Source organism: Bufo bufo, chromosome 1 (assembly GCF_905171765.1).
Source record: "Bufo bufo chromosome 1, aBufBuf1.1, whole genome shotgun sequence".
In the NCBI taxonomy this organism is placed as follows: domain Eukaryota; kingdom Metazoa; phylum Chordata; class Amphibia; order Anura; family Bufonidae; genus Bufo; species Bufo bufo.
Genome location: NC_053389.1, coordinates 379,549,468 through 379,572,208, shown reverse-complemented (window position 1 = coordinate 379,572,208; position 22,741 = coordinate 379,549,468). Strand labels below are relative to the sequence as shown.

The window sequence follows — 22,741 nt, the reverse complement described above, 5'->3', positions numbered from 1 at the left end:
TGCTCTTTTAAATAAGGGCAAGGATTTAGGCTACTTTAGCCATAAACAATTTTTGTACCTACAGGTGGAGTCACCCATAACACCCATCATACATGCCTTACCCAAAATTCATAAGGGGTTTAATCCACCCCCACTGCGCCCTATTGTCTCTGACATAGGCTCCCTGACTGAAAAATTAGGAGAGTGGTTAGATGCGATTTTACAGCCCCTTGTCAAACGAGCGCCAGGCTATTTTAAAGACACTGGAGACATCTTAAGAAGATTTTATCAGAAAGAGTGGTCTCCCAGTTTCACCTGGCTTACTAGAGATGTTTCATCGCTTTACCCTTCTATCTCTCACAGCTTGGCCTTATTCGCATTAGAATGTCATTTGCACAAGTACAGTCGCCATGAGTCATATTTCATAGATTATGTTATAGAAGTCACTGAATTTCTACTCACTCAAATATTTTTCTTTTGACGGCAATGTTCTTTCTGCAAATACGGGGAGTTTCGATAGGGGACAAATTTTCCCCTATCGGCAGGACAGGTTTACGATTAATTTTCTCGATTTAACTCTTACGGGCATCTCCTGTTCGAATATACAGTACAGACCAAAAGTTTGGACACACCTTCTCATTTAAAGAGTTGTCTTTATTTTCATGACTATGAAGGCATCAAAACTATGAATTAACACATGTGGAATTATATACATAACAAACAAGTGTGAAACAACTGAAAATATGTCATATTCTAGGTTCTTCAAAAGTAGCCATCTTTTGATTTGATTACTGCTTTGCACACTCTTGGCATTCTCTTGATGAGCTTCAAGAGGTAGTCCCCTGAAATGGTTTTCACTTCACAGGTGTGCCCTGTCATGTTTAATAAGTGGAATTTCTTGCCTTATAAATGGGGTTGGGACCATCAGTTGCGTTGAGGAGAAGTCAGGTGGATACAAAGCTGATAGTCCTGCTGAATAGACTGTTAGAATTTGTATTATGGCAAGAAAAAAAGAAGCTAAGTAAAGAAAAACGAGTGGCCATCATTACTTTAAGAAATGAAGGTCAGTCAGTCAGCCGAAAAATTGGGAAAACTTTGAAAGTAAGGGCTATTTGACCATGAAGGAGAGTGATGGGGTGCTGCGCCAGATGACCTGGCCTCCACAGTCACCGGACCTGAACTCAATCGAGATGGTTTGGGGTGAGCTGGACCGCAGAGTGAAGGCAAAAGGGCCAACAAGTGCTAAGCATCTCTGGGAACTCCTTCAAGACTGTTGGAAGACCATTTCAGGGGACTACCTCTTGAAGCTCATCAAGAGAATGCCAAGAATGTGCAAAGCAGTAATCAAAGCAAAAGGTGGCTACTTTGAAGAACCTAGAATATGACATATTTTCAGTTGTTTCACACTTGTTTGTTATGTATATAATTCCACATGTGTTAATTCATAGTTTTGATGCCTTCATAGTCATGAAAATAAAGAAAACTCTTTGAATGAGAAGGTGTGTCCAAACTTTTGGTCTGTACTGTACATACAACTACTTATCGTAAACCAGTCTCTGGGAATGCGATTCTGAGAGCCAACAGTCATCATCCTATACATACTATTAAGTCCATTCCAGTAGGAGAGATGTTGCGTGCCAGAAGAAATTGCTGTGATGATACGACCTTCACATTGGAATGCCGACTCATCACATCACGAGTAAGGGGTTATCCCACCTGGATGATCAAGAGAGCTGAAAAAAATAGCACAGACGAAAAGTCGCAAGACATTACTTTTTGGGAGAGATGATAGGGCAGTTAAGGAAGGAAACATAGCAGGTGTGAAAGATCGCATTAATCCACCTACTTTGGTTCTTACCTACAGTAATCAATTTCAGCAGGTCAAACGGGTAGTATCGGAATGTATATCGATTCTATATGATGACGATATTTTACATGGTTTACTGCAGGATGGTTACAGAGTGGCAGCCAGACAGTCTCCTACGCTGGCTTCATCCCTGTCCCCTTCATTATTTAAATCAGCTTCGAAAAGAACCCAGACCAATATCTGGCTTAAATATACCAGGTTCACACGGTGCGGCAGTCATCCCTGCAAAACTTGCACCTATGTTGTGCCCACCAAAATCTTCGAGGATTCAGAACATATTTCAACCTTCCCCATTAAATCTTATATAAACTGCAATACCACTGGGGTAATTTATGTTATCAGATGTACTCCGTGTGACCTCCTTTATGTGGGAAGCACCACAAGAAGGTTGAATAATAGAATCCTGGAACATTTGAATTATGTTACTAATTCTTCTTATGTCAATATTTCGAATGCTGCTAGGCACTTTGTTTCGACGCATGATAGGAGCTTACGAACTTTTTCTGCCTTTGGAATCGAGCAAGTTTTTGCCTCTATTCGAGGGGGCGATTTCCAAAGGCGATTAATACAAAGGGAGGCCTTTTGGATACTACAATTAAAAACATGATGTAGACGTTCATTTGGAACACTGAGGTGATGCTGTCACTGTATGGATTGGTACTACACTGAATAAAAGGAACCCACAATACTTTCTAACTTCGATGCTGGATTCATCGCTTTATTTCTACTATATCACGGCAATGGGCTTTGCCCTGGCCTCTTAATGGTCTATACTATTGTTAATTGACTGTGGAAATTGTTGTTCTGGTGTCGTCAACTCGGGCTTTGCATTGACGTACATGCCATAGCTATCAGCACCTTACTTGGGTGCGCTCTTCTGGGTAGCAGAGTCCCTGCGTCACTCGTCTACCACTACAGTGATACCTTTCTTCAGATATGATTACAATCTGTGTCTCCTCAAGCCGTTGGTGGTCTTTCCTTTCACTGCTCATTCCAGGGGTGGACTGCGGTCCCCCCACACCGGGCAGAGCGGGTGTCTTCACACCTTGCCACCACTGGTGGGGGTTTCGTTCCTGGAACAGGACCCCCTTTTTCTTTCCTGTCCTTCCTCTAGCTGGATATGGCTGGCCATCTTCCCCTTCGATCTACTTGACCGGTAGCACTGGGTTTTACGGCTCGGGAATCCGGAATCTATTTTTTCCACGAGGAGTATTCTCGTTTCTTGGTCATCTGCCCGTCCAGGCAGTGTCCCGAATGGTCAATATATATCACTTATGGGGCTTTCCATCACCGGTGATGCTCACCTCGGTTTTTTGCTTCTACCTTTATTCGAGGTATTGGTTCTTGGCCTGCAGTTAGGCACGCCTGGCTCAGGAATTATTATTATTTATTTTTTCTCAATAGTTTCTCAGGCAGCTTCTCTCGCTAGAAGTCTCACCACAAGCCCGAAGGCTCTAGGGACATTAGTCTACCAAGTTACCTCTTTCTCAGGGGTGTCCTTTTAACCAGAGGAGGACCCTGCGGATCTGGATTTTGGTTCTGCTTCCACAGTTGTGGCCAGCAGCCAGCTTCGTCCCAGCCACCTCTGGGACTTCTTCTTCTCTGGGGCTTCCCTCTGGGACTTCTTCTCCTTTTTTATTTCTGGGAAGGCGACGTTCCGGGTGGCGGGATCTTCCACCCGGCGGCTTTCAGAGTTGATAGCGCTTTCTTGTACGTACATTTTTCCAAGTCATCTACATCCAGGGTTAGGGCCAGGTATCTGGTTTCGTCCAGACGACCGATGGGTTGTTTTGTGGCGTTTCAGTGAGGAACATGTCTCCTCTCTGTGAGTCTTCTTCCCCTCTTCTTATTCTGGGAAGGTGGCATTCCTGGGGAGGGCTTTTCTACCCAACGAATTTGGGAGTACCTTTCTTGTAAGTACATTTTTCTTATCAGGTACGCGCATAAGGCAGTGCTCCGACAATTACCTTCTTTTTGCTGACGGTAGTCGCCGCCTTCCACGTCGACAGGAAATTGTTTTCCCTTCTTTTTCCTTCTCCCTCGCACTCGAGAGAGTGAGCTCTCCATCACAATGTATTCGAGCTTGGAGTTTTGCTTGTCCATGACTAGCTCTTCCACTGTGCGAATTTTTACCTGGTCATTCCTGGAGGTCCTTTGAGGTGCTCGATGGTCTCCAAGGGGTGTTCCAGGTGGATCCGTTGGCGGCTGCTTAGGCATTCCGCTCCCGCGCAGCGGAGTTCGGGACATCTGACCAGCGGTCAGCTCTTCGGGGGATACGCGTTTCACCCTGCATCAGCCTCGCGGTTGTATATGGCAGCGCCTTGGTCTTCCTGGCGCACGTTCACCAAGTTTTTTTGCCAGGTGCTTCCTAGGTATCGCCAGTGCGGCTCCGGGCTTCCAGGTCTCGCAGGCAGCAGTGCATTTGGCATTCTCGTGGGTGCAATTTCATGGGCGTGGATCTTTTTCCCTCCCCGTGGACTGCTTTAGGACGTCTCACGGTCCGGTGTCCCCCAATGATACCAGCGAGAAAACGAGATTTTGTGAAACTCACCTGTAAAATCTCTCTCTTTCTCGATGGGTTCATTGGGGGACACAGCACCCACCCAGTATTTATTATTGTTGCATTCTCCTTAACTTGGCACATGTTTTCTACTGCTCCTACTGCTTGTGCACAAACTGACATGCTCTCTCCAGGCTGGAGGGGGTATAGCCTGCAGGGGAGGAGCTAAGTCTTTTTTCAGCCTAGTGTCGCCTCCTAGTGGCAGCAGCAAGCTATACCCACGGTCCTGTGCCCCGCAATGAACCCAGCGAGAAAGATTTTACAGGTGAGTTTCACAAAATCTCGTTATATACTATATATTATAAATTGGCTGTGTAGGAGGAGCATTACATATATACTAGCACTATGGGGGACAGAGGAGCATTATATACTGGCACTAACTACCGGGGGGGGGGGGGGGGGGGGGGCGAGGGAGCATTATATACTGAAACTATCGGGGGAATATATGTACTACTTGGGGCATTATAATACAAGGGGCACTACAGGGGAGTTATAACTGCAAGGGGACATTAGAGCTATAGCTGGCACTGCAGGAGGGGCATTATAAATATTGGCAGAGGGGGCTGCACACCCCTGGCCAAAGAAGTCTGTCTGTGATGGTCTGGACCAAATAAAGAAGAAAAGGAACGTGAAGAACTGAAATCCGTGGAGAGGTCACCTGTAAGGCACTAGATCTGCCCTTCACTGCTTCTTTTACATGTGTTTTAATATCTTGATTAGAAAGTAATGTTACTTTTAATTGATTGAGGGGAGGGGGGGTAAGTTGCCTGCTCCATCTAGGGTGCCAAATACCTTGTCCCACCTTGCCTCCAGCATCAGCAAAGATGACAAATGTTGTATATTTCCAGACAGTCTAGCCTATGTTTGCACAGTATTAGGACTAAAGCACACAACTATATTTTCAACTGCAAACCATGGATCCACAAAATATAGATAACTTTCCTGTGCACATCGCATTTCTCTCACTCTAATCAACAGAAATGATTATTCACATCCGTTCCAGAAGTGTTCAGAGATGAGCAAACAGAGTCTAAAATTTCAACTGCCTATTCGGTCGAATTGGACCAGAATAGAATTTTAAGAAATTCATTCATCCAAAATCCTAAGTTTCATTGGGAAACTTTAATCCTGCCGTGCTGTTCTTTCTGGTTTGCTCCGGGCACACCTCCCTGTAAATCTTACTTCTCTGTGAAACTTTCTTCTAACAGTGACGCTACCCACATGGACCACCACCACCCTACATGCACAGCAAAGGCCCAGGGTTACAAAATGGTGTCCACTCTCGAACAGGCACCATACCTGCCATGTGTCTGCCGTTTTAAACAGCATATACCTGGAGCTAATGTCGCAGATTGCAGACATTTAACCCAGTAGATGCTGTGGTATCAGTAAAAATCAATGAACTCCCGCCACTCCATACACATAAATATAAAAAATATATATATTGGGCGGGGGGGGGGGGGGGGGGGGGGAAGGGGTCCAGAATATTTAAGTATTAAAACACAAGAAAGAAAAACTATACAAATTTGGTATTGTTGTAATGGTACTGACCCAGATAATGAAGGGAACAGTGAAATGAAAAAACAGAAACTCAGACAGAAAATTGCCCTCTCCTGAAAGGGTTAAAGGGAATATGTCATAATTCTGGACTACCATCTGCAATGATACATAAGTAGTACTGCACATGAGGAGTCCAGATCACCTTTTTTATTTTCCCACTGCTAGTACTGAAAGCTGCACTGAAATAAACAGACTGGATTACTAATATAATAGAGAGGACTGCTGTGAGCATGTACAGCCGTCCCAACAATGTATTTCAGCGCAGCTTTAAATCCTGACAGCAAAGGAAAATAAAAAATACCATACAACAAGTCAGTGGTTGTGCCGATAGAAATGAATATGAACGGCTTATATAGTAGGTGAATTACCAACACACTGAACTGTGTAGTTGAACCCATGGCACAACGTTTTGGACATGTATCATTTGTCTTTTTCACCTATGGTATGCATTTTAAGCAATGCCTTTTTGATGTACTTTCATTCATTATTTAAGACTGTTCAGTTATGAAAAAATAAATGTTGCCTAGGAAAGAAAACAAGGTTAAATCTGTTATTACAGTTTAGAGCCAATACTGAACTCCGTCCTCCTTCAAAAGCGCCTACAATGTGCATGCGAGCTTCAGAAGAATGTGGCCTGGTGTGGTGAATAAAGTTTTCATTTTTTACATCATGTGGATGGCCAGGTGAGTAGCTTACCTGGGGAAGAGATGGCACAAGGCAAATGTGTTGTTCTGGATAACCTTGGGTCCTGGCAATCCAATGGATGTTACTCTGACACATACCTAAACATTGCTTCAGGCTAAGTACATCTCTTCAAGGCAAGGGTTTTCCCCAAATAATAGCCTCTTTCAGCAGGCTAACGCTCTGCCACAGTGCAACAAATAGTTCAGTAATGGTTTAAGGAACAAGACAAACAGTTCCAAGTAGATCACAGTCCGATCAAGCATATGTGGGATGTGCTGAAAAAAAGGTTCAAAAAGATCCATCGAGGCCCCACCTCACTACTTACAGGGGTTATCGCACTTCAGCAAAATGGAACTTATTATGTAGACAAAGTTACTACAAGGCACTTACCAATGTACTGTCATATTGCCTCTTTTGCTGGCTTCATTCATTTTCATTCTACACTGCTCGTTTCCAGGGGTTACACACAATAGGAAAGTGTGCTGGCCTGTCTGGCTGGGACCATTGGAGTGCGCATAGGCACGCACCTGCAGCAGCTCCTGTTCCGGTCACTTTGTATCTGCACTGCAGTGGTGACCATAACCCCTGAAAACAAGTAGTATAATGCTATGGAAAAGAATTAATCAAGCCAGCAAAGCAGGTAATATGAAAAAAAAAAGGCCAAATGAAAAACTTTGGAAGCCATCCTACTAAACTCTGCTTCACTCCAGCTAGCGTACAATGTTCAGTTGTTATGTAAGCTACCATACTTACGTAGTTCAAAAAGGTAGCCACACGATTGCCAGTGCCTAAACGCTTGAATACATCAGGTTCCTCTTTCTATAAAATTAAACATGAGAATAAACTGCAGACCTGAAGGGTCACAGAACATGTAACAATGTACTTACATAGTTAAGATATGTTGCAAGCCTATTTCCATCCGTTTTGAGATTGGAGTCAAAGGGACGCTGCAACAGATAATAACTTTAACCCAGATTCACATTTAAAAATAATCATAACCATTTAGTTTTGATTCCTGAACACAAAATACAATTGTACTTTGTGTAAAAGTCCAGCCAATAAAGAGAGATTAATATTATTAAGTGGGGGCACTTCATACCAAATTTGTGAGATTACACATCTTAAATAAGGGCAAATCTGCACAGCAGAAATATGCAGGCCATGATTATATATAGCTATAAAACTTCCATAACAAAACCAGTTAAAAGGGAGTTTGATGGCATATCCTTAGGTCGAATTAGCGCCACATTGGAGTCTTTATTGTATCCACAGGCAAAGGCGCTAGTGTAGATGGTGCTCCAGCTCAGTCTGAATTTAATGAATGAGACCAGTACAGGCACCGGCACCACCTGTATGTATGTTTTGGTTCCTCACCAATAAAGGGGATGTAGTGGTCAATGAGATGTAACCCCGTTATTCTGCTGATCAGTAGGAATGGCCCTGGAGTTTGGACTCCCTTTACACACTAAGAATAGGCCATCAATATCTAAGCTCTTTTTCAAGTATGCAACCATTTGTAAGGCCTTTTAGCACAATGACTGGGCTGACAAGTATGCCTAAGGTGCAGCTACAGCACCCATGACTGAGGAATCCCTGACAAATAGCTTACATGTCACGCACTGCCACTTCCCCTTAGGCCTCATGCACACAACCGTTTTTTCGTCCGTGGGTCTTCCTTGATTTTTGGAGAAAAAAAAGTCGTTTTGGTGTCCGCCTGGCCGTGCGGAGCCAAACGGATCCGTCCTGACTTACAATGCAAGTCAATGTGAACGGATGAGTTTGACGTTGACACAATATGGTGCAATTGCAAATGGATCCGTCCCCCATTGACTTTCAATGTAAAGTCAGGAGTTAATATACCATAGGATCGGAGTTTTCTCCAATCCGATGGTATATTTTAACTTGAAGCGTCCCCATCACCATGGGAACGCCTCTATGTTAGAATATACCATCGGATTTGACTTACATCGTGAAACTCAGATCCGACAGTATATTCTAACACAGAGGCGTTCCCATAGTGATGGGGACGCTTCAAGTTAGAATATACTACGAACTGTGTACATGACTGCCCCCTGCTGCCTGGCAGCACCCGATCTTTTACAGGGGGCTGTGATCAGCACAATTAACCCTTCAGGTGCCGCACCTGAAGGGGTTAATTGTGCGTATCATAGCCCCCTGTAAGAGATCAGGGGCTGCAGGCAGCAGGGGGCAGAACCCCCTCCCTCCCCAGTTTGAATATCATTGGTGGCCATTGTGCGGCCCATCCCCCGGCCCCCTCCTTCTATTGTAATATAATTGGTGGCCAGTGTGCGGCCTCCCCTCCCTCCCTCTATTGTAATATCATTGGTGGCCAGTGTGCGGCCTCCGTCGCCCCCCCCCCCCCCCCCTCCCTCCCTTTATTGTAATATCATTGGTGGCCAGTGTGCGGCCTCCCCTGGCCCCCCCCCTCCCTCTATTGTAATATCATTGGTGGCCAGTGTGCGGCCTCCCCTCTCCCCCCCCTGCCCGATCATTGGTGGCAGCGGAGAGTTCCGATCGGAGTCCCAGTTTAATCGCTGGGGCTCCGACATGGCAACCAGGACGCTACTGCAGGCCTGGTTGCCATGGTTACTTAGCAATATTCCAATATTAGAAGCATCATACTTACCTGCTGCGCTGTTTGTGACCGGCCGGGAGCTCCTCCTACTGGTAAGTGACAGATCATTAAGCAATGCGCCGCACAGACCTGTCACTTACCAGTAGGAGGAGCTCCCGGCCGGTCACAGACAGCGCAGCAGGTAAGTATGATGCTTCTAATATTGGAATATTGCTAAGTAACCATGGCAACCAGGCCTGCAGCAGTAGCGTCCTGGTTGCCATGATTACCGATCGGAGCCCCAGCGATTAAACTGGGACTCCGATCGGAACTCTCCGCTGCCACCAATGATGGGGGGGAGGCCGCACACTGGCCACCGATGATATTAATACATTAGAGGGGGGGCCGCACACTGGCCACCAATGATAATACAATAGAGGGAGGGGGGGGGGGGTCCGCACACTGGCCACCAATGATATTACAATAGAGGGAGGGGGGGGGGGGTCTGGCCACCAATGATATTCAAACTGGGGCCCCTGATCTCTTATAGGGGGCTATGATATGCACAATTAACCCCTCAGGTGCAGCACCTGAGGGGTTAATTGTGAGGATCACAGCCCCCTGTAAGAGATTGGGTGCTGCCAGGCAGCAGTCATGTACACAGTTCATAGTATATTCTAACTAGAAGCGTCCCCATCACTATGGGAACGCCTCTGTGTTAGAATATACTGTCGGATATGAGTTTTCACAAAGTGAAAACTCATCTCTGAAAAAGCTTTTATGCAGACGGATCTTCGGATCCGTCTGTATGAAAGTAACCTACGGAGGCGGATGCCAATCTTGTGTGCATCCGTGTTCTTTCACGGACCCATTGACTTGAATGGGTCCGTGAACCATTGTCCGTCAAAAAAAATAGGACAGGTCTTATTTTTTTGACGGACAGGAAACACGGATCACGGATGCGGCTGCAAAACGGTGCATTTTCCGATTTTTCCACGGACCCATTGAAAGTCAATGGGTCCGCGAAAAAAAAAACGGAAAACGGCACAACGGCTACGGATGCACACAACGGTCGTGTGCATGAGGCCTTAGTTGCAGAATCATTTAGACTTCCTCCACCCAATGTTATCCTTTCACACTGTATGTGATGTATACTGTATGCCTATATACAGTATATTAGAGAACATTTGAGATGGATTAAACCTAAGAAGAGTTGATAAAGGTTCTCTCCTTTAGTATCTACATTACTGTTCTAATCTTTTATATAACTTTAATTTTACTTTTATTGTATCCCCCAAGAGTTGCCTCCATGAAGACGACTTAGGGCTGTGCCTCTGCTTGACCTTACTTCTACAGAATCATAGTGACATAAAGCTGTGGTCCTCTGCGTCTGGAGGAAAGAAGGTTTGTACACAAACATAGAAGAGGATTCTTTACGGTAAGAGCAGTGAGACTATGGAACTCTCTGCCTGAGGAGGTGGTGATGGTGAGTACAATAAAGGAATTCAAGAGGGGCCTGGACGTATTTCTGGAGCTTAATAATATTACAGGCTATAGCTACTAGAGAGGGGTCGTTGATCCAGGGAGTTATTCTGATTGCATGATTGGAGTCGGGAAGGAATTTTTTATTCCCCTAAAGTGGAGAAAATTGGCTTCTACCTCACAGGGTTTTTTGCCTTCTTCTGGATCAACTTGCAGGATAACAGGCCGAACTGGATGGACAAATGTCTTTTTTCGGCCTTATGTACTATGTTACTATGTTACTAAGCAGAGACACATAGCATTATAAATCATGATAATGCCGGCACTCCTGCAATTCCAGAGCGGAGGATCACACTCACACGGAGCACTATTCCCGCAATAGACTTGCTCATGGGAAACAGGCCTTCCCTAAATATACAACTAAACTGCCTTTTACAACTTTATATTTGGAGATCTTAGCATTAATAAGCTTATGTCTATTAAGATCCATTAAAGTGAGGGCTGAATAACCAATCTGGCAGAGAGCATTTCCTTCTTAAAGAGGACCTTTCACCGATTATTACACTATGAACTAACTATACAGACATGTAGAGCGGCGCCCGGGGATCTCACTGCACTTACTATTATCCCCGGGCGCCGCTCCGTTCTCCTGCTATGCCCTCCGGTATCTTCGGTCACTAAGTTATGGTAGGCGGAGTCTGCCCTTGTTCTTCTGTAGTGCTGGCCAATCGCATTGCAGAGCTCACAGCCTGGGAGAAAATAACCTCCCAGGCTGTGAGCTCTGCGTTGCGATTGGCTAGCGCTAGAGCAGAACAAGGGCAGACTCCGCCTACCATAACTTAGTGACTGAAATCTCCGCCTACTATAACTTAATGAGCGGAGATACCGGAGGGCATAGCGGGAGAACGGAGCGGCGCCCAGGGATAATAGTAAGTGCAGCGAGATCCCCGGGCGCCGCTCTACATGTCTGTATAGTTAGTTCATAGTGTAATAATCGGTGAAAGGTCCTCTTTAAAGTAGAGTGGGGTGAGCTCCCTAAATGTCATTTAGAGATATGTTCCATGATCAATTTCTCTAGTAAATGAGGCAAAACATAACATGGAATCATTAAAGGGACACTTCCATCACAAAAGGGGTATTTTTGTAAGCTCAATATTCATAGCAGCAATTTTATTTTATTTTTTCATTTCGGCTGTACTATAAAATTCAAAATTAAATTCAAAATATTGTTCTTCCGTAGAAGTCAGCACAGAGAGATAAAAATCCTATATACATAGGTAATCCTTTGTTTAATGAAATGTTATCTGTTAGCATAATAGAAGATTGTAGAATTAGGATAACAGTATGACAGCTGTAATGTTCTCGATAGGCCTAAATAAAGATGCCCACAGAAGAGAACTGCATTTATCAGTGTGATGTACTAATTGAGCCACTAACATCCTTCCCCTCTGGTCCAAGTGATAGTCTGACTGGTGCTAACAGTACAAACAAAGGAGGAAGGTAAAGAGTCAAGAGAGGAAGTAGCAAACATGGAGTGACTTCAGAAAATTACTTCAGAAAACCATTAACTTGTTTAGTTAAAAAACTAAAAATAAGTCACTAATAGGTTAATATGTGATACAAATAATGGAAGTGTCCCTTTAAAGGGGTTATCTCAAGAAAATAATGTATCACCTATCCGCAAGATACGTAATAAATGTTGGGTCGCTACAGGTCTGGCCGTGGGAACCTTCTTTGAATAAGTGGTTGAGTGGTAGCACTCATGTCCACTGACTTTTGGAGACAATTGGTTGATGGAGACAGTGGGGTGCTCAGTTAGCCCCATAAAAGTGAATGAAGCAGTGAACCAACGTGTACTACAGCTCCATTCAGGGTGGGGACTTGCGGATCCTCCATTCCTGTGGATAGATGATAAATATTTTTGTGGGATAAACCTTTAAACATTCTTCTGTGCCTAGACATTGATGTAATTTATTAGGAGGTCCATTGGCGTTCTTTTAATTCCCACTCAGAGAATCCACCTAATATGTCCTGTGGCGGTGGTGGCACGTGCTCAGTAGTTCAGTCCTACTGCCCAAATCTTCAAGTGATTCCTGCTATTGTGCAGACCAGCCATTAAGAATCAGCTCACTAGACGTGGCTTCTTATCACCAGCAATGAGCACATTAGGTGGATGTCCTGAAAAGGAATCAAAAAAACCTAACCCAAGTATGAAACAATTTCTGGACAGGCCAGGCTTCAGTGCAAACACAGCAACTACCTTTCAATAAGACATGCTAGAAAGCTGCATGTATACATTTCTTAACTAATATAAAATAGCAGCTCAGCAAGCTAGCGGAAATTATATTTCAAGCTCTATTCTGCTCATCATGCAATTTGGCCCTCTGTGCAAATTTAACTTTTAATGAATTTGGAGCATGTTCAATTGAAAATTAAAGATGAATTCAATAACAAAGACTTCATAGCCAGACAAGCCACAAAGCAAAATTGCACCTTGCGTCACCCACCACCAAAAACAAGGACTAAAAAGCAGCACAAGAAGAGTAATCTCAGGAATGACAATGGGTGGTCCTGATACAGAGTCCCTTTGATTTTAGAGATTGTTTTTTGGTTCTAGAAAACTGTTGCTTTACACAGCTTGCAATATATTTTACATTTTAGCACAAAGACACTATACATAAACTTTACCAGCATGAACACCAGATACAAATCTGCTTGGAAGATCACAATATTTTTCCATCGCTAGATGAACACACACGGATTAACAATTTTAATCTTGTAAACTGAATGGTTAGCCAAAAGACAGCAAGTAACTAAAATCACTGACAGACGTTACATGCACAAAACTAAAATAGAAGTACATTTGTGTATTAATATATAGGGCTATGTTCACACTGCATCATTTGGCAGCTGATGAGGAACTAATTTTCCACTGTACTCCTTTTTTCAGCATTAACAGTGTACACGCCTGCAAAATACACAACAAATAGCAAACAAGTATATTTGGAGTGTATTTTGGGAATATCAGCTACTAAAACACATCAAAGTAGTGACATGCTACCTCTTGAAGCATATTTGATGTATAAATAGGGACCTATGTGAACCACAGTGCACATTTTCCACTAAAAAGCATGGGGACCTTTTGGGAAGAGTAATATGGTGCATAAAAGAGGCGTTCTATGAACCAAAATAAGTTGAAAATTTTGCTGTGTGCACATGACCTTAAAGAGGACCTGTCCCCTCTCCTAACAAGACCATTTTAGTAAATACTTGCATTCCCCATAAAATAGCACTTCTGGATCATCTTTGGTATACCCACTGATAATGTAGAACACAATGGGGAAGATTTATCAAAACAGGCACTTTCTGCACTGCTGGAGGGTGCACAACATTCCAATTCGGCGCATCCTCCAGCAGTCCATGTGCCTAACCAGAAATCTAGGACAGCTCTGAGCTGCAGAAAACTGGTGGAAAGGAAAATAAGTCGGCCACACCCCTTTCCTGCTCTTGTCACGCCCCTTTTGCAAGTGGTGAGGGTGGCGTAAAGGTGACTTGCATTTAGGAAGTCGCAAACACACAGCTTGGGAAAAAGCCACTTTTCTGGCACAAGGGACATGATAAATCCCCTCCAGTGGGGGTAAGCAGTTAGTTAAAACTGTCCTATCAGTGCTGATGGCGTCAGACTCTATGGCCATAACTTGTGGACAAAGGGTATGGTAATGCCCAATGGTCAATGCAGTGGAATGATGCAATGCAGGAGTTCTGAGGGTCCATTCACACGTCCGTGGAATGGGTCCACATCCATTCCGCAATATCCAGAATGGGTGCGTACCTATTCATTCTCAACGGGGCAGGAATGGATGCGGAGAGCATACTATGTGCATTTCCGGAGCACGGCCCCGATCTTCCGGTCTGCAGCTCCGGAAAAAAAATAGAACATGTCCTATTCTTGTCCGCAATTGCGGGCAAGAATAGGCAGTTCTATGGGGTTGCCGGCCGGGTGTATTGCAGATCTGCAATTTGCGGATCCGCAATACAATACGGACGTGTGAATGGACCCCAAGATAACAATATCCAGAATTAATACTTCAAGGAAAATAAAAGTATTTACTAAAACAGACAAATCAGAGGAGAGTTGACCGATCCTCTAAATAATGTATGTAACCTCTGTTGACCCTACTGCTCCCTTAAAATGACTAGGGGTACTAAAGGAGAGCAGCAGCAGTTCAAATTTCCAGCACAGAAATTGCCTGTGTACTCCATTCACTGCAATAAGCAGTGTTTGTACTCGGCTAGTGGTGCAGGGGGGGTTATTAGCCTCAAACCCCTCTAAAAGTGCATTCACATGTGCTGCTGTTGTTGTCGTCATGATTTTTGCCTCAATTTTCACAAAACTTTGACAAAGTTGTATAATTATGGCAAGAAATAACTACAACAAAGCCAGCACACGTGAATCCACCACATGCAATTTGAGTTCCTTATGTGTACTTCTTTATGCTCATAATAACCAGTTTTTAACTGCAAAACTTAATAGCATATACATTAAATGAATCATGTAATATTACACATTATTCGACATCATAGGGTTATTAAGAGGCAGCAGTTTATAGACTTAGTAACCTTTGTTAGAGACTGCTCTCTAGTGGTGTAGATTTAGAATGCATCAAGCTATGCTAGAAACGACTCATTTTAAACAAACAATCTAATTTAGGCCGAATGCACACGGCCGTGAGCGTTCCGTGGTATGCCGGCCTGGATTCCTGCTGACAGCAGAAGCGCACGGCGTCATTGGTTGCTATGACACTGTGCGCTGCATGCGCCGCTGCACTACAGTAATACACTCGTATAGATCATACTAGTGTATTACTGTAGTGCAGCGGCGGCATGAAGCACACGGCGTCATAGCAGTCAATGACGCCGTGCGCTTCTGCTGTCAGCAGGAATCCAGGCCGGCATACCACGGACCGCTCACGGCCGCGGAACACAGCCGTGTGCATTCGGCCTTAGGATGGAGGTATACAAATACTTCAGAGAGGTTCTCAGAGATTTAATTACTGGTGAACTATGCTTTCTCGCAGCTTATCGTACACCAAGTGACGACACGTTCATGTGTTATGTGGCCTGGGTGCAACTCAGCCCCATAGAAGTGAATGGGGCTGAGTGTGACACCAAACACAGCCGCTATATAATGTACGGCGCTGTGCTTGGTGAGCACGGAGAAAGCCGCGGCGCTCACAGGAGCACTGGTGCCTTGTCAAACAGCTGATCTGCAGGGATTCCACATGTCGGACCCCCCACCGATCAGATACTGATGACCTATCCTAAGGGTAGGTCATCAGTATAAATCTCAAACATTTTAAAAAGCCAGGTCACACGACTGATTTTGATATACTCGCTTAAAAAAAAAAAATTGCGCAGAATACATGTGTCTTTTTTCAGCGCAAACAAGGTGTTCACTTCAATACAAAGCTGAATTATCAGCTTAAAGGGGTTGGCCCCTCTGTTACCACTGATTAAAACTATAAAGAAAGGTGGGAGATATTACACTTACTAATATATCTTCTTAAGCAGATCTGCCTGGTTTTCCTGCTATTGGCAGCCCCGTCCTGTCTCCTCCATCCCTGCAGGTGCCATGGAGGAGCTACCTCGTCCATGCCTGAAGCCTGTGCTGCTGTCTGGGTCCTAAAGCACCCTGCTTGTATCAGAGGTGGCTTCTGGAACTCCTGGCTGTGCAGGGCTGGCAGGGACACTTATTAAAAGCTGAAATAAAGAAACTTTTGCAGGAGGAAGGGAGACTGTGAGGAGAAGCTGTGATGGCTGATCTCACTGCAGGCTCTGGCCCCTCTGTCTCTCCTGTACTAAGAGGATCCTGTCAACATGTGAGGATGTAGCAGAGCCAGGGAAGCGCTGTGGACCACAAACTGTGAGGAATCCAAGTGTCTGTCTGGTTTATGGCCCCTCTGCTCTGTGTTCTTATCACACACATGATATTACAGCCAGACCAACAGTTCAGGAGATTTAACCCCTTGTGAGCCGTCAGTATGGCTGAGGTCAGTGATATCAGAAGTCACTGGTCTCACCATCTATAATGGTGTGTCCTCTCCTTCCTGCACTCTGTATATGGTGATGTGTGACACCGCCCCATACAGTGATATATGACCCCCACTACTGTATATAGAGAGGTGTGCTCCCTGTATACACTGATGTGTGACCCCCTGTACACTGTATATACTGATGTGTGACGCCCACCACTGCATATAGAGATCAGTGACCCGGTCACTGTATACACTGATGTGTGACCCCATGTATACTGTATATACTGATGTGTGACCCCCTGTACACTGTATATACTGATGTGTGACCCCCTGTACACTGTATATACTGATGTGTGACGCCCAGGGCCAGTGCAAGGATTTTTGCCGCCCTAGGCAAGATAAAAATAGATGCCCCCCCCCCTTATCAGATGATCTGCCCATATCATGACATCACATATGTTCCACCCCTTTCTCAGCATTTAAATTAAAAGAACTGCTATGTTTCCCTTAGGGTTAATCAAGCTTCTTGTAGCTGTCTCCCTGACAGCCGCTAGAGGTGCTTCCGCGATTCTCACTGTGAAAATTACAGTGGGAAGACGCGGAACATAGTTTTGAATGCGTGCGCATGCGCATTCGCAGCTGAGAGGAGGATCGGGGAGAAGAGTTCCCAGTGCCGGCGCTGGAGAAAGGTAAGTGGCTGAAGGGGTTTTAACCTTCAGCCCAGTGGGAGGGGGACACGAGGGTGCCCCACTCCTAACAACTATATAGTGCCACTTTAACACCAGTACTGCACAGTGTCTTTTCTCTGCAGGAACAGGCTATAGACACCAGTACCACTACATTAAACTGTAGTGGTTCTGGGACTATAGTGTCCTTTTAACGTGAGGTAAATTAGTTTCCAATGTAGTATTAATAACTAAACAATTAAATAATAAACATATTGCATTGTCTACTTACCACCAGGACAATAAGATGATCTGGTCTCTGGCTGCAGTCTGGCTCTTGGTCTGGCTCTGGGGACTCCCTTGTCACTCTCTTCTCCCCCCCCCCCCCCCCCCTCCCTTGTCACTCTCTTCTCCCCCACCCCCTCCCTTGTCACTCTCTTCTCCCCCACCCCCTCCCTTGTCACTCTCTTCTCGGGCAGTGCGGCAGCCGCCTGGTGCAGGGGAGGGCCCGCCGCCGTACTTTAAAAAAAAACTTGCTGCAGGACCGGCCCAGCCGCCACTTAACCAGTGCTTTTAAAAAAAAAAAAGCCTAGGTCACCTTACAGGTGGCGCCCACCACTGCATATAGAGATCCGTGACCCCGTATACACTGTGTAGTGATGTGTGACCCCTGTATACTGAGATGTGACCCGTGTATACTGATGTGTGACCCCCTGTACACTGTATATACTGATGTGTGCCGCCCACCACTGCATATAGAGATCTGTGACCCTGTCTACACTGTGTACAGTGACGTGTGACCCCCTGTATACTGAGATGTATCATCCCTTTTATACTGTATATACAGATGTGTGACCCCCTGTATATAGTGATGTGTGAACCCCTGTACATTGTATTTAGAGATGTCGGACTACATTCGTTCCCCTTTTTTTCCCAGGTGAAGGGTAGTCCTATATTCATAGATGATTTCTAGGCTGTCAGCTGGGAATAAGTTGTGTGATGATAGACAGGAGGCTCCTCGCTATGTGAGCAGATTGATTTGCACAAATGTATTCATCAGAGTTCTTGCGCAACAAGGATCTGTCCCCTCCCTCAAAAGATCCCTCTCCTCCGGCAGTCCGTGCACCTAAACAGAAATCTCTGACAGCTCAGAGCTGCCGTGGATTTCTGGCTTCATTTGAGTCAGAAAACTGAAATGAACATAAATTTGTTTGGGCGACTGGTCACATCCCCTCCATGCCATTGCCACACCCTTTTTATCGCCACTTTTCAGAAACAAGGGAAACGATAAATTTTCCCTTCTATTCATGGCTTACATCCAGTGGCACAACTAGAAATGACTGGGCCCCACAGCAAATTTATGAACAGGGTACCCCGCCCTCAAACATATGTGTGACACATTAGCACATTCCTTTGTGGGACAGGTATTCAGGGATCTCAAGTCTCCCGGAGGTTCAGGGAGTCTCCCGCTATTAGATAGCGGCTCCCTGACACGCATGTGAAACAATATATCACGTGAAACAATATATCACGGAAAGGTTTACTGATAGCAGAGCAGAGAGATAAGAGAAGTGACAGGACACAGAGTTTAGATTACAGGTTGAATTAACCCTTTAGGGTCAAATTGGCTTCTCAAGGAGATATATATGTTAAAGGCATCTTCTTCTGTCTCATTCAGTAGCTATAGAACTATTGAGAGAGATGTATTTTTTTAAAATACATTTACACATTTAACACTCCATTTTAATTATATTATTTACCCCAGTGTTAAATTCACCCCCACCTGGATGCTTTAATCATATACATAAATATGATAATTTGGGGCAGGGTAATGAGCCCAGTCCTACACACCATAGAGCAAAGTGTGCAGATACTGCATATGTTTGGAAAATGTAATAAAAAGTTTGTGAGAAAAAAAAAAAAAAAAAAAACCTCCCTGAAATGAGTTTTTGCAGGTTAGGATGTCTGGGTATTGACCTCTTTACTGCTGGGACTGTGGTGTGTTTTCTATTACTATGTCTGTACAGCAGTCTGAGGGGCTCTTGTCTCCATGGGAACACAGGTGGGCGGGGATGTCATGTGACTGCTCCTCTGAAGATACTTGCTGCAGTGCATGCTGGGATTTTTACTTTCACTTTACAGCTGCTCCTCCCACACAGCCTGTCGGAGGGAGCTCCTCCAGGGAAGTGTGCCATGGTGAACAGGTTAGAAAAATTATATATAGCCAGTACATTTCACATGATATTAATACTTCATGGTTTTGGCTTAGGGTGGCCAACCCCTTTAAGGTATTTGAAGCAGATCTGCGCAAAAAGCATGGACTTTCAGGGAGTTGTTGTTTTTTTCTGCTTCTATTCATTCCAATGGGAGATGCAGCGCTGATTCTGCCCCAAAATAGGGCATCCTGATTCTTTTTTACATGTGCAAAAAAAAAGCAAGTGCTGCTTCCCATTGAAATGAATGAGAGGCTGTTTTGAGGTGTTTTGGAGCTGTTTAGAAGTCGATTTTGAGGCAGAAACTCTCCAAAATCAGTGTTCAAATAGTGAGTTAATAAGAGGAATACACAAATATAAACACAGATGCAGAAATTAAAATGATCAAAAATGAATGAGAAGGAATTTAACAGTAGTAAGGAAAATGGATATAGAATCCTTGGTATACCTACCCTGGAAAAATCAAAATGTGGCTCATACTGACCTCCCATGCCATAGTTTGCTACCTGTCAGTAGGAAATACAAAAGGTAATAGAATGCTGTTAATATATCATTTTTCTGTCTAATAAAACACAAAACGCAGAAGGTATATTAAGTTTTCTTAATGGTTTTAAAGCAGTTGTCAAAATGGCTGGCACCTGTTTTAGTTTAAAGGGAACCTATCACCTCCAAAAAACATCCCAAGCCGGCAGCAGTACCTGAGAGTAGCCAGCAGCGTGTTTGTAACGATCCTTTTCTTCCTGAAGGCAGATGAAGCAAAAGCTGTAAAAATGTTCTTTAATCCCCTGCCGGTGCGCTTCTCGCCTCCTTGCTTCAAGTCACTGTAACCACGCCCCCTTCCCCGCGACTGACAGCCGGCAGTTCGGCAAAGCCAGCGAACTCTCGTGCATAAGCGCTGTCAATCACAGCGAAGGGGCATGGAAGGGGGCGTGGTTACCATGACTTGAAGCAAGGAGGCAAGAAGCCTGACTAGAGAAGCGCACTGGCTTTGGATGTTTTTTGGAGGTGATAGGTTTCCTTTAATATCACTCTGCTGCGGCCAACATTAGTCCCAAGGTAGAACCTGCTTTCATCACTGAACACTATCATTTGCCATTGATAACCACATCAGAGTTCACAGGAGGGCGCCTACTGCCATCATACATGGTGCAGAGACACACAGAACCAACAACGGGTGTCATGGTGTGGGGTGGCATTAACTACCATGGCCATTCCCATCTGGTATTCATAGAGGGAATATTGACCAGACCGTGGGATGTCCAGCACATTATGGAATCAGTACTACTGCCTTTAAGTCAGTAAGGAAATGTGGTGCTTCAACACGATCTCACCTGCCCAAACACTGCCTGTCCTACACAATGTGCACCCCTGACCAGCGGGATCTCCATCTCTCTCCCCCCCCCCCCCCCCCATCAAGAATGTCAGGATAGGGCGACGAATCTCCCACAGCAGTCAACAACTATCATGATTGAACTACGGTTCCAAGCTGAAAGAGCTTGGAATAATGTACCACAGGAGGATATCCAGTATCTGTATGACCATGAGGGGCAGCCTGTATCACAGCAAAGGGAGATGCCACCCAGTATTAATGGCACCCAGCCCAACATATACCATGCTGCAGAATCCAAAGTAAAGGGTGCACCACTTTGAGTGATCATTGACCAAGCACCACTAGCAGTTTGTACTTTGTCACTCTCAGCTCAATCACATTAAGTTTTCCAGGTGTTCTTTTTCATTTTCCAGTAGTGCACCTCATACAGTATACCTTCAGAGCCAGTTAACCATCAGCCAGTGCACTTGGTATATAATGTTACATTTTTAGGATTACGATGGGCTGCTTAAAGAGGGCCTGTCAGAAGGATCAACTCTATTTAAACTAGACATACTGCCTGGTAGGGCTTACCTTGCAGATTAAAATGATAAGGCCTCTTTCACACGAGGGTGCAATGTGTGATGCGAACGCATTGCTCCCAGACTGAATCCGGACCCATTCATTTTAATGGGTCTGTGAACATGAGCGTTGGTTTTCACGCATCACTTGTGCGTTGCGTGAAAATTGCAGCATGTTCTGTATTCTAGAAGTGAATGGGGCTGCGTGAAAATCGCATTACATCCGCAAGCAAGTTTTTCACGGATGGTTGCCAAGAGATGTTGTTTGTAAATGTTCCGTTTTTTATTGCATCAATGCGCATTGCGTGATAAAAACTGAACGCGATCGCAAACAAAACTGAATGAACTGGCTTGCATCAAGCATTTGTGGTGTTCTTAAATCACTTGTGGTGTTCTTAAGAGAGGGGAAAAAAAAATTATATATATATATATATATATATATATATATATATATATATATATATATATATATATATATATATAGACTTAGGGGTCATTTATGAACAGATATATGCTAATTGTTGGCGTATATCTGTCACAGATTCGGTTGTAAAGGGGATTTGTAGCGAAATCTGTGACTTCTTCCCCATCCATGCCACATACACCAGTTTTAAAAAAGGGGTGTGGGTGGGAAAGGGACCTGCCAGCCAATCTCATTTATGAATGTGCTTCCGTGGGGTTTCGTCCCATACTTCCTGTCCGCAAAAAGATAGAACATGTCCTATCTTTTTGTGGAATGGCCGGATCGCGGACCCATTAAAATGAATGGGTCTGCGATCCGCTGCGGCTGCCCCATGGACTGTGCTAATGCATTGCAGCCCGCAGCACGACCATGGGGCGCACACGTTTGTGTGCAAGAGGCCTTAGCGTAATTGTAGCACTGACAATACAGTGCATTGCAATAGATGACTATTGCAATGCACTGTATATCCATCAGGCCCACTGGATTTCAAGATCCAAATGGGTCTTGATAAATAAAGAAGTGTAAAAAAAAATTAAAAATTATCTTTTCGAAAATCCGTTCATTTATGTAATAAAAAAAAATAAAAAATACACATGTTTGGTATCGCCGTGTGCGTAACGACCTGAACTATAAAAGTATCATGTTACTGATCCCACGCGGTGAACGCCGTAAAAAATAATGTATAAAACAATGAAAGAATTGCTGTTTTTGTCATTTCCCCTCCACAAAAAATATATGTAATTATACGTACCTCAAAACAATACCAAT

At 44.4% G+C, this 22,741-nt stretch overlaps 1 protein-coding gene across 5 annotated transcripts in view; it reads right to left on the bottom strand.

Annotated features, from left to right (window-relative positions):
• Positions 1–22,741, bottom strand: part of P4HA2 (prolyl 4-hydroxylase subunit alpha 2) — a 179,044-nt gene that overhangs the window by 68,579 nt on the left and 87,724 nt on the right. For 3 of the 5 annotated variants that reach the window (XM_040405214.1, XM_040405229.1, XM_040405223.1), the window contains 3 exons: positions 20,073–20,126; positions 7,538–7,597; positions 7,404–7,469 (listed from right to left, as the gene is read on the bottom strand). In XM_040405214.1, coding sequence (XP_040261148.1) covers positions 7,404–7,469; positions 7,538–7,597; positions 20,073–20,126 — 180 coding nt within the window. The remainder of the gene's footprint in view (positions 1–7,403; positions 7,470–7,537; positions 7,598–20,072; positions 20,127–22,741) is intronic. The other 2 variants (XM_040405245.1, XM_040405236.1) reach the window with 2 other exon arrangements.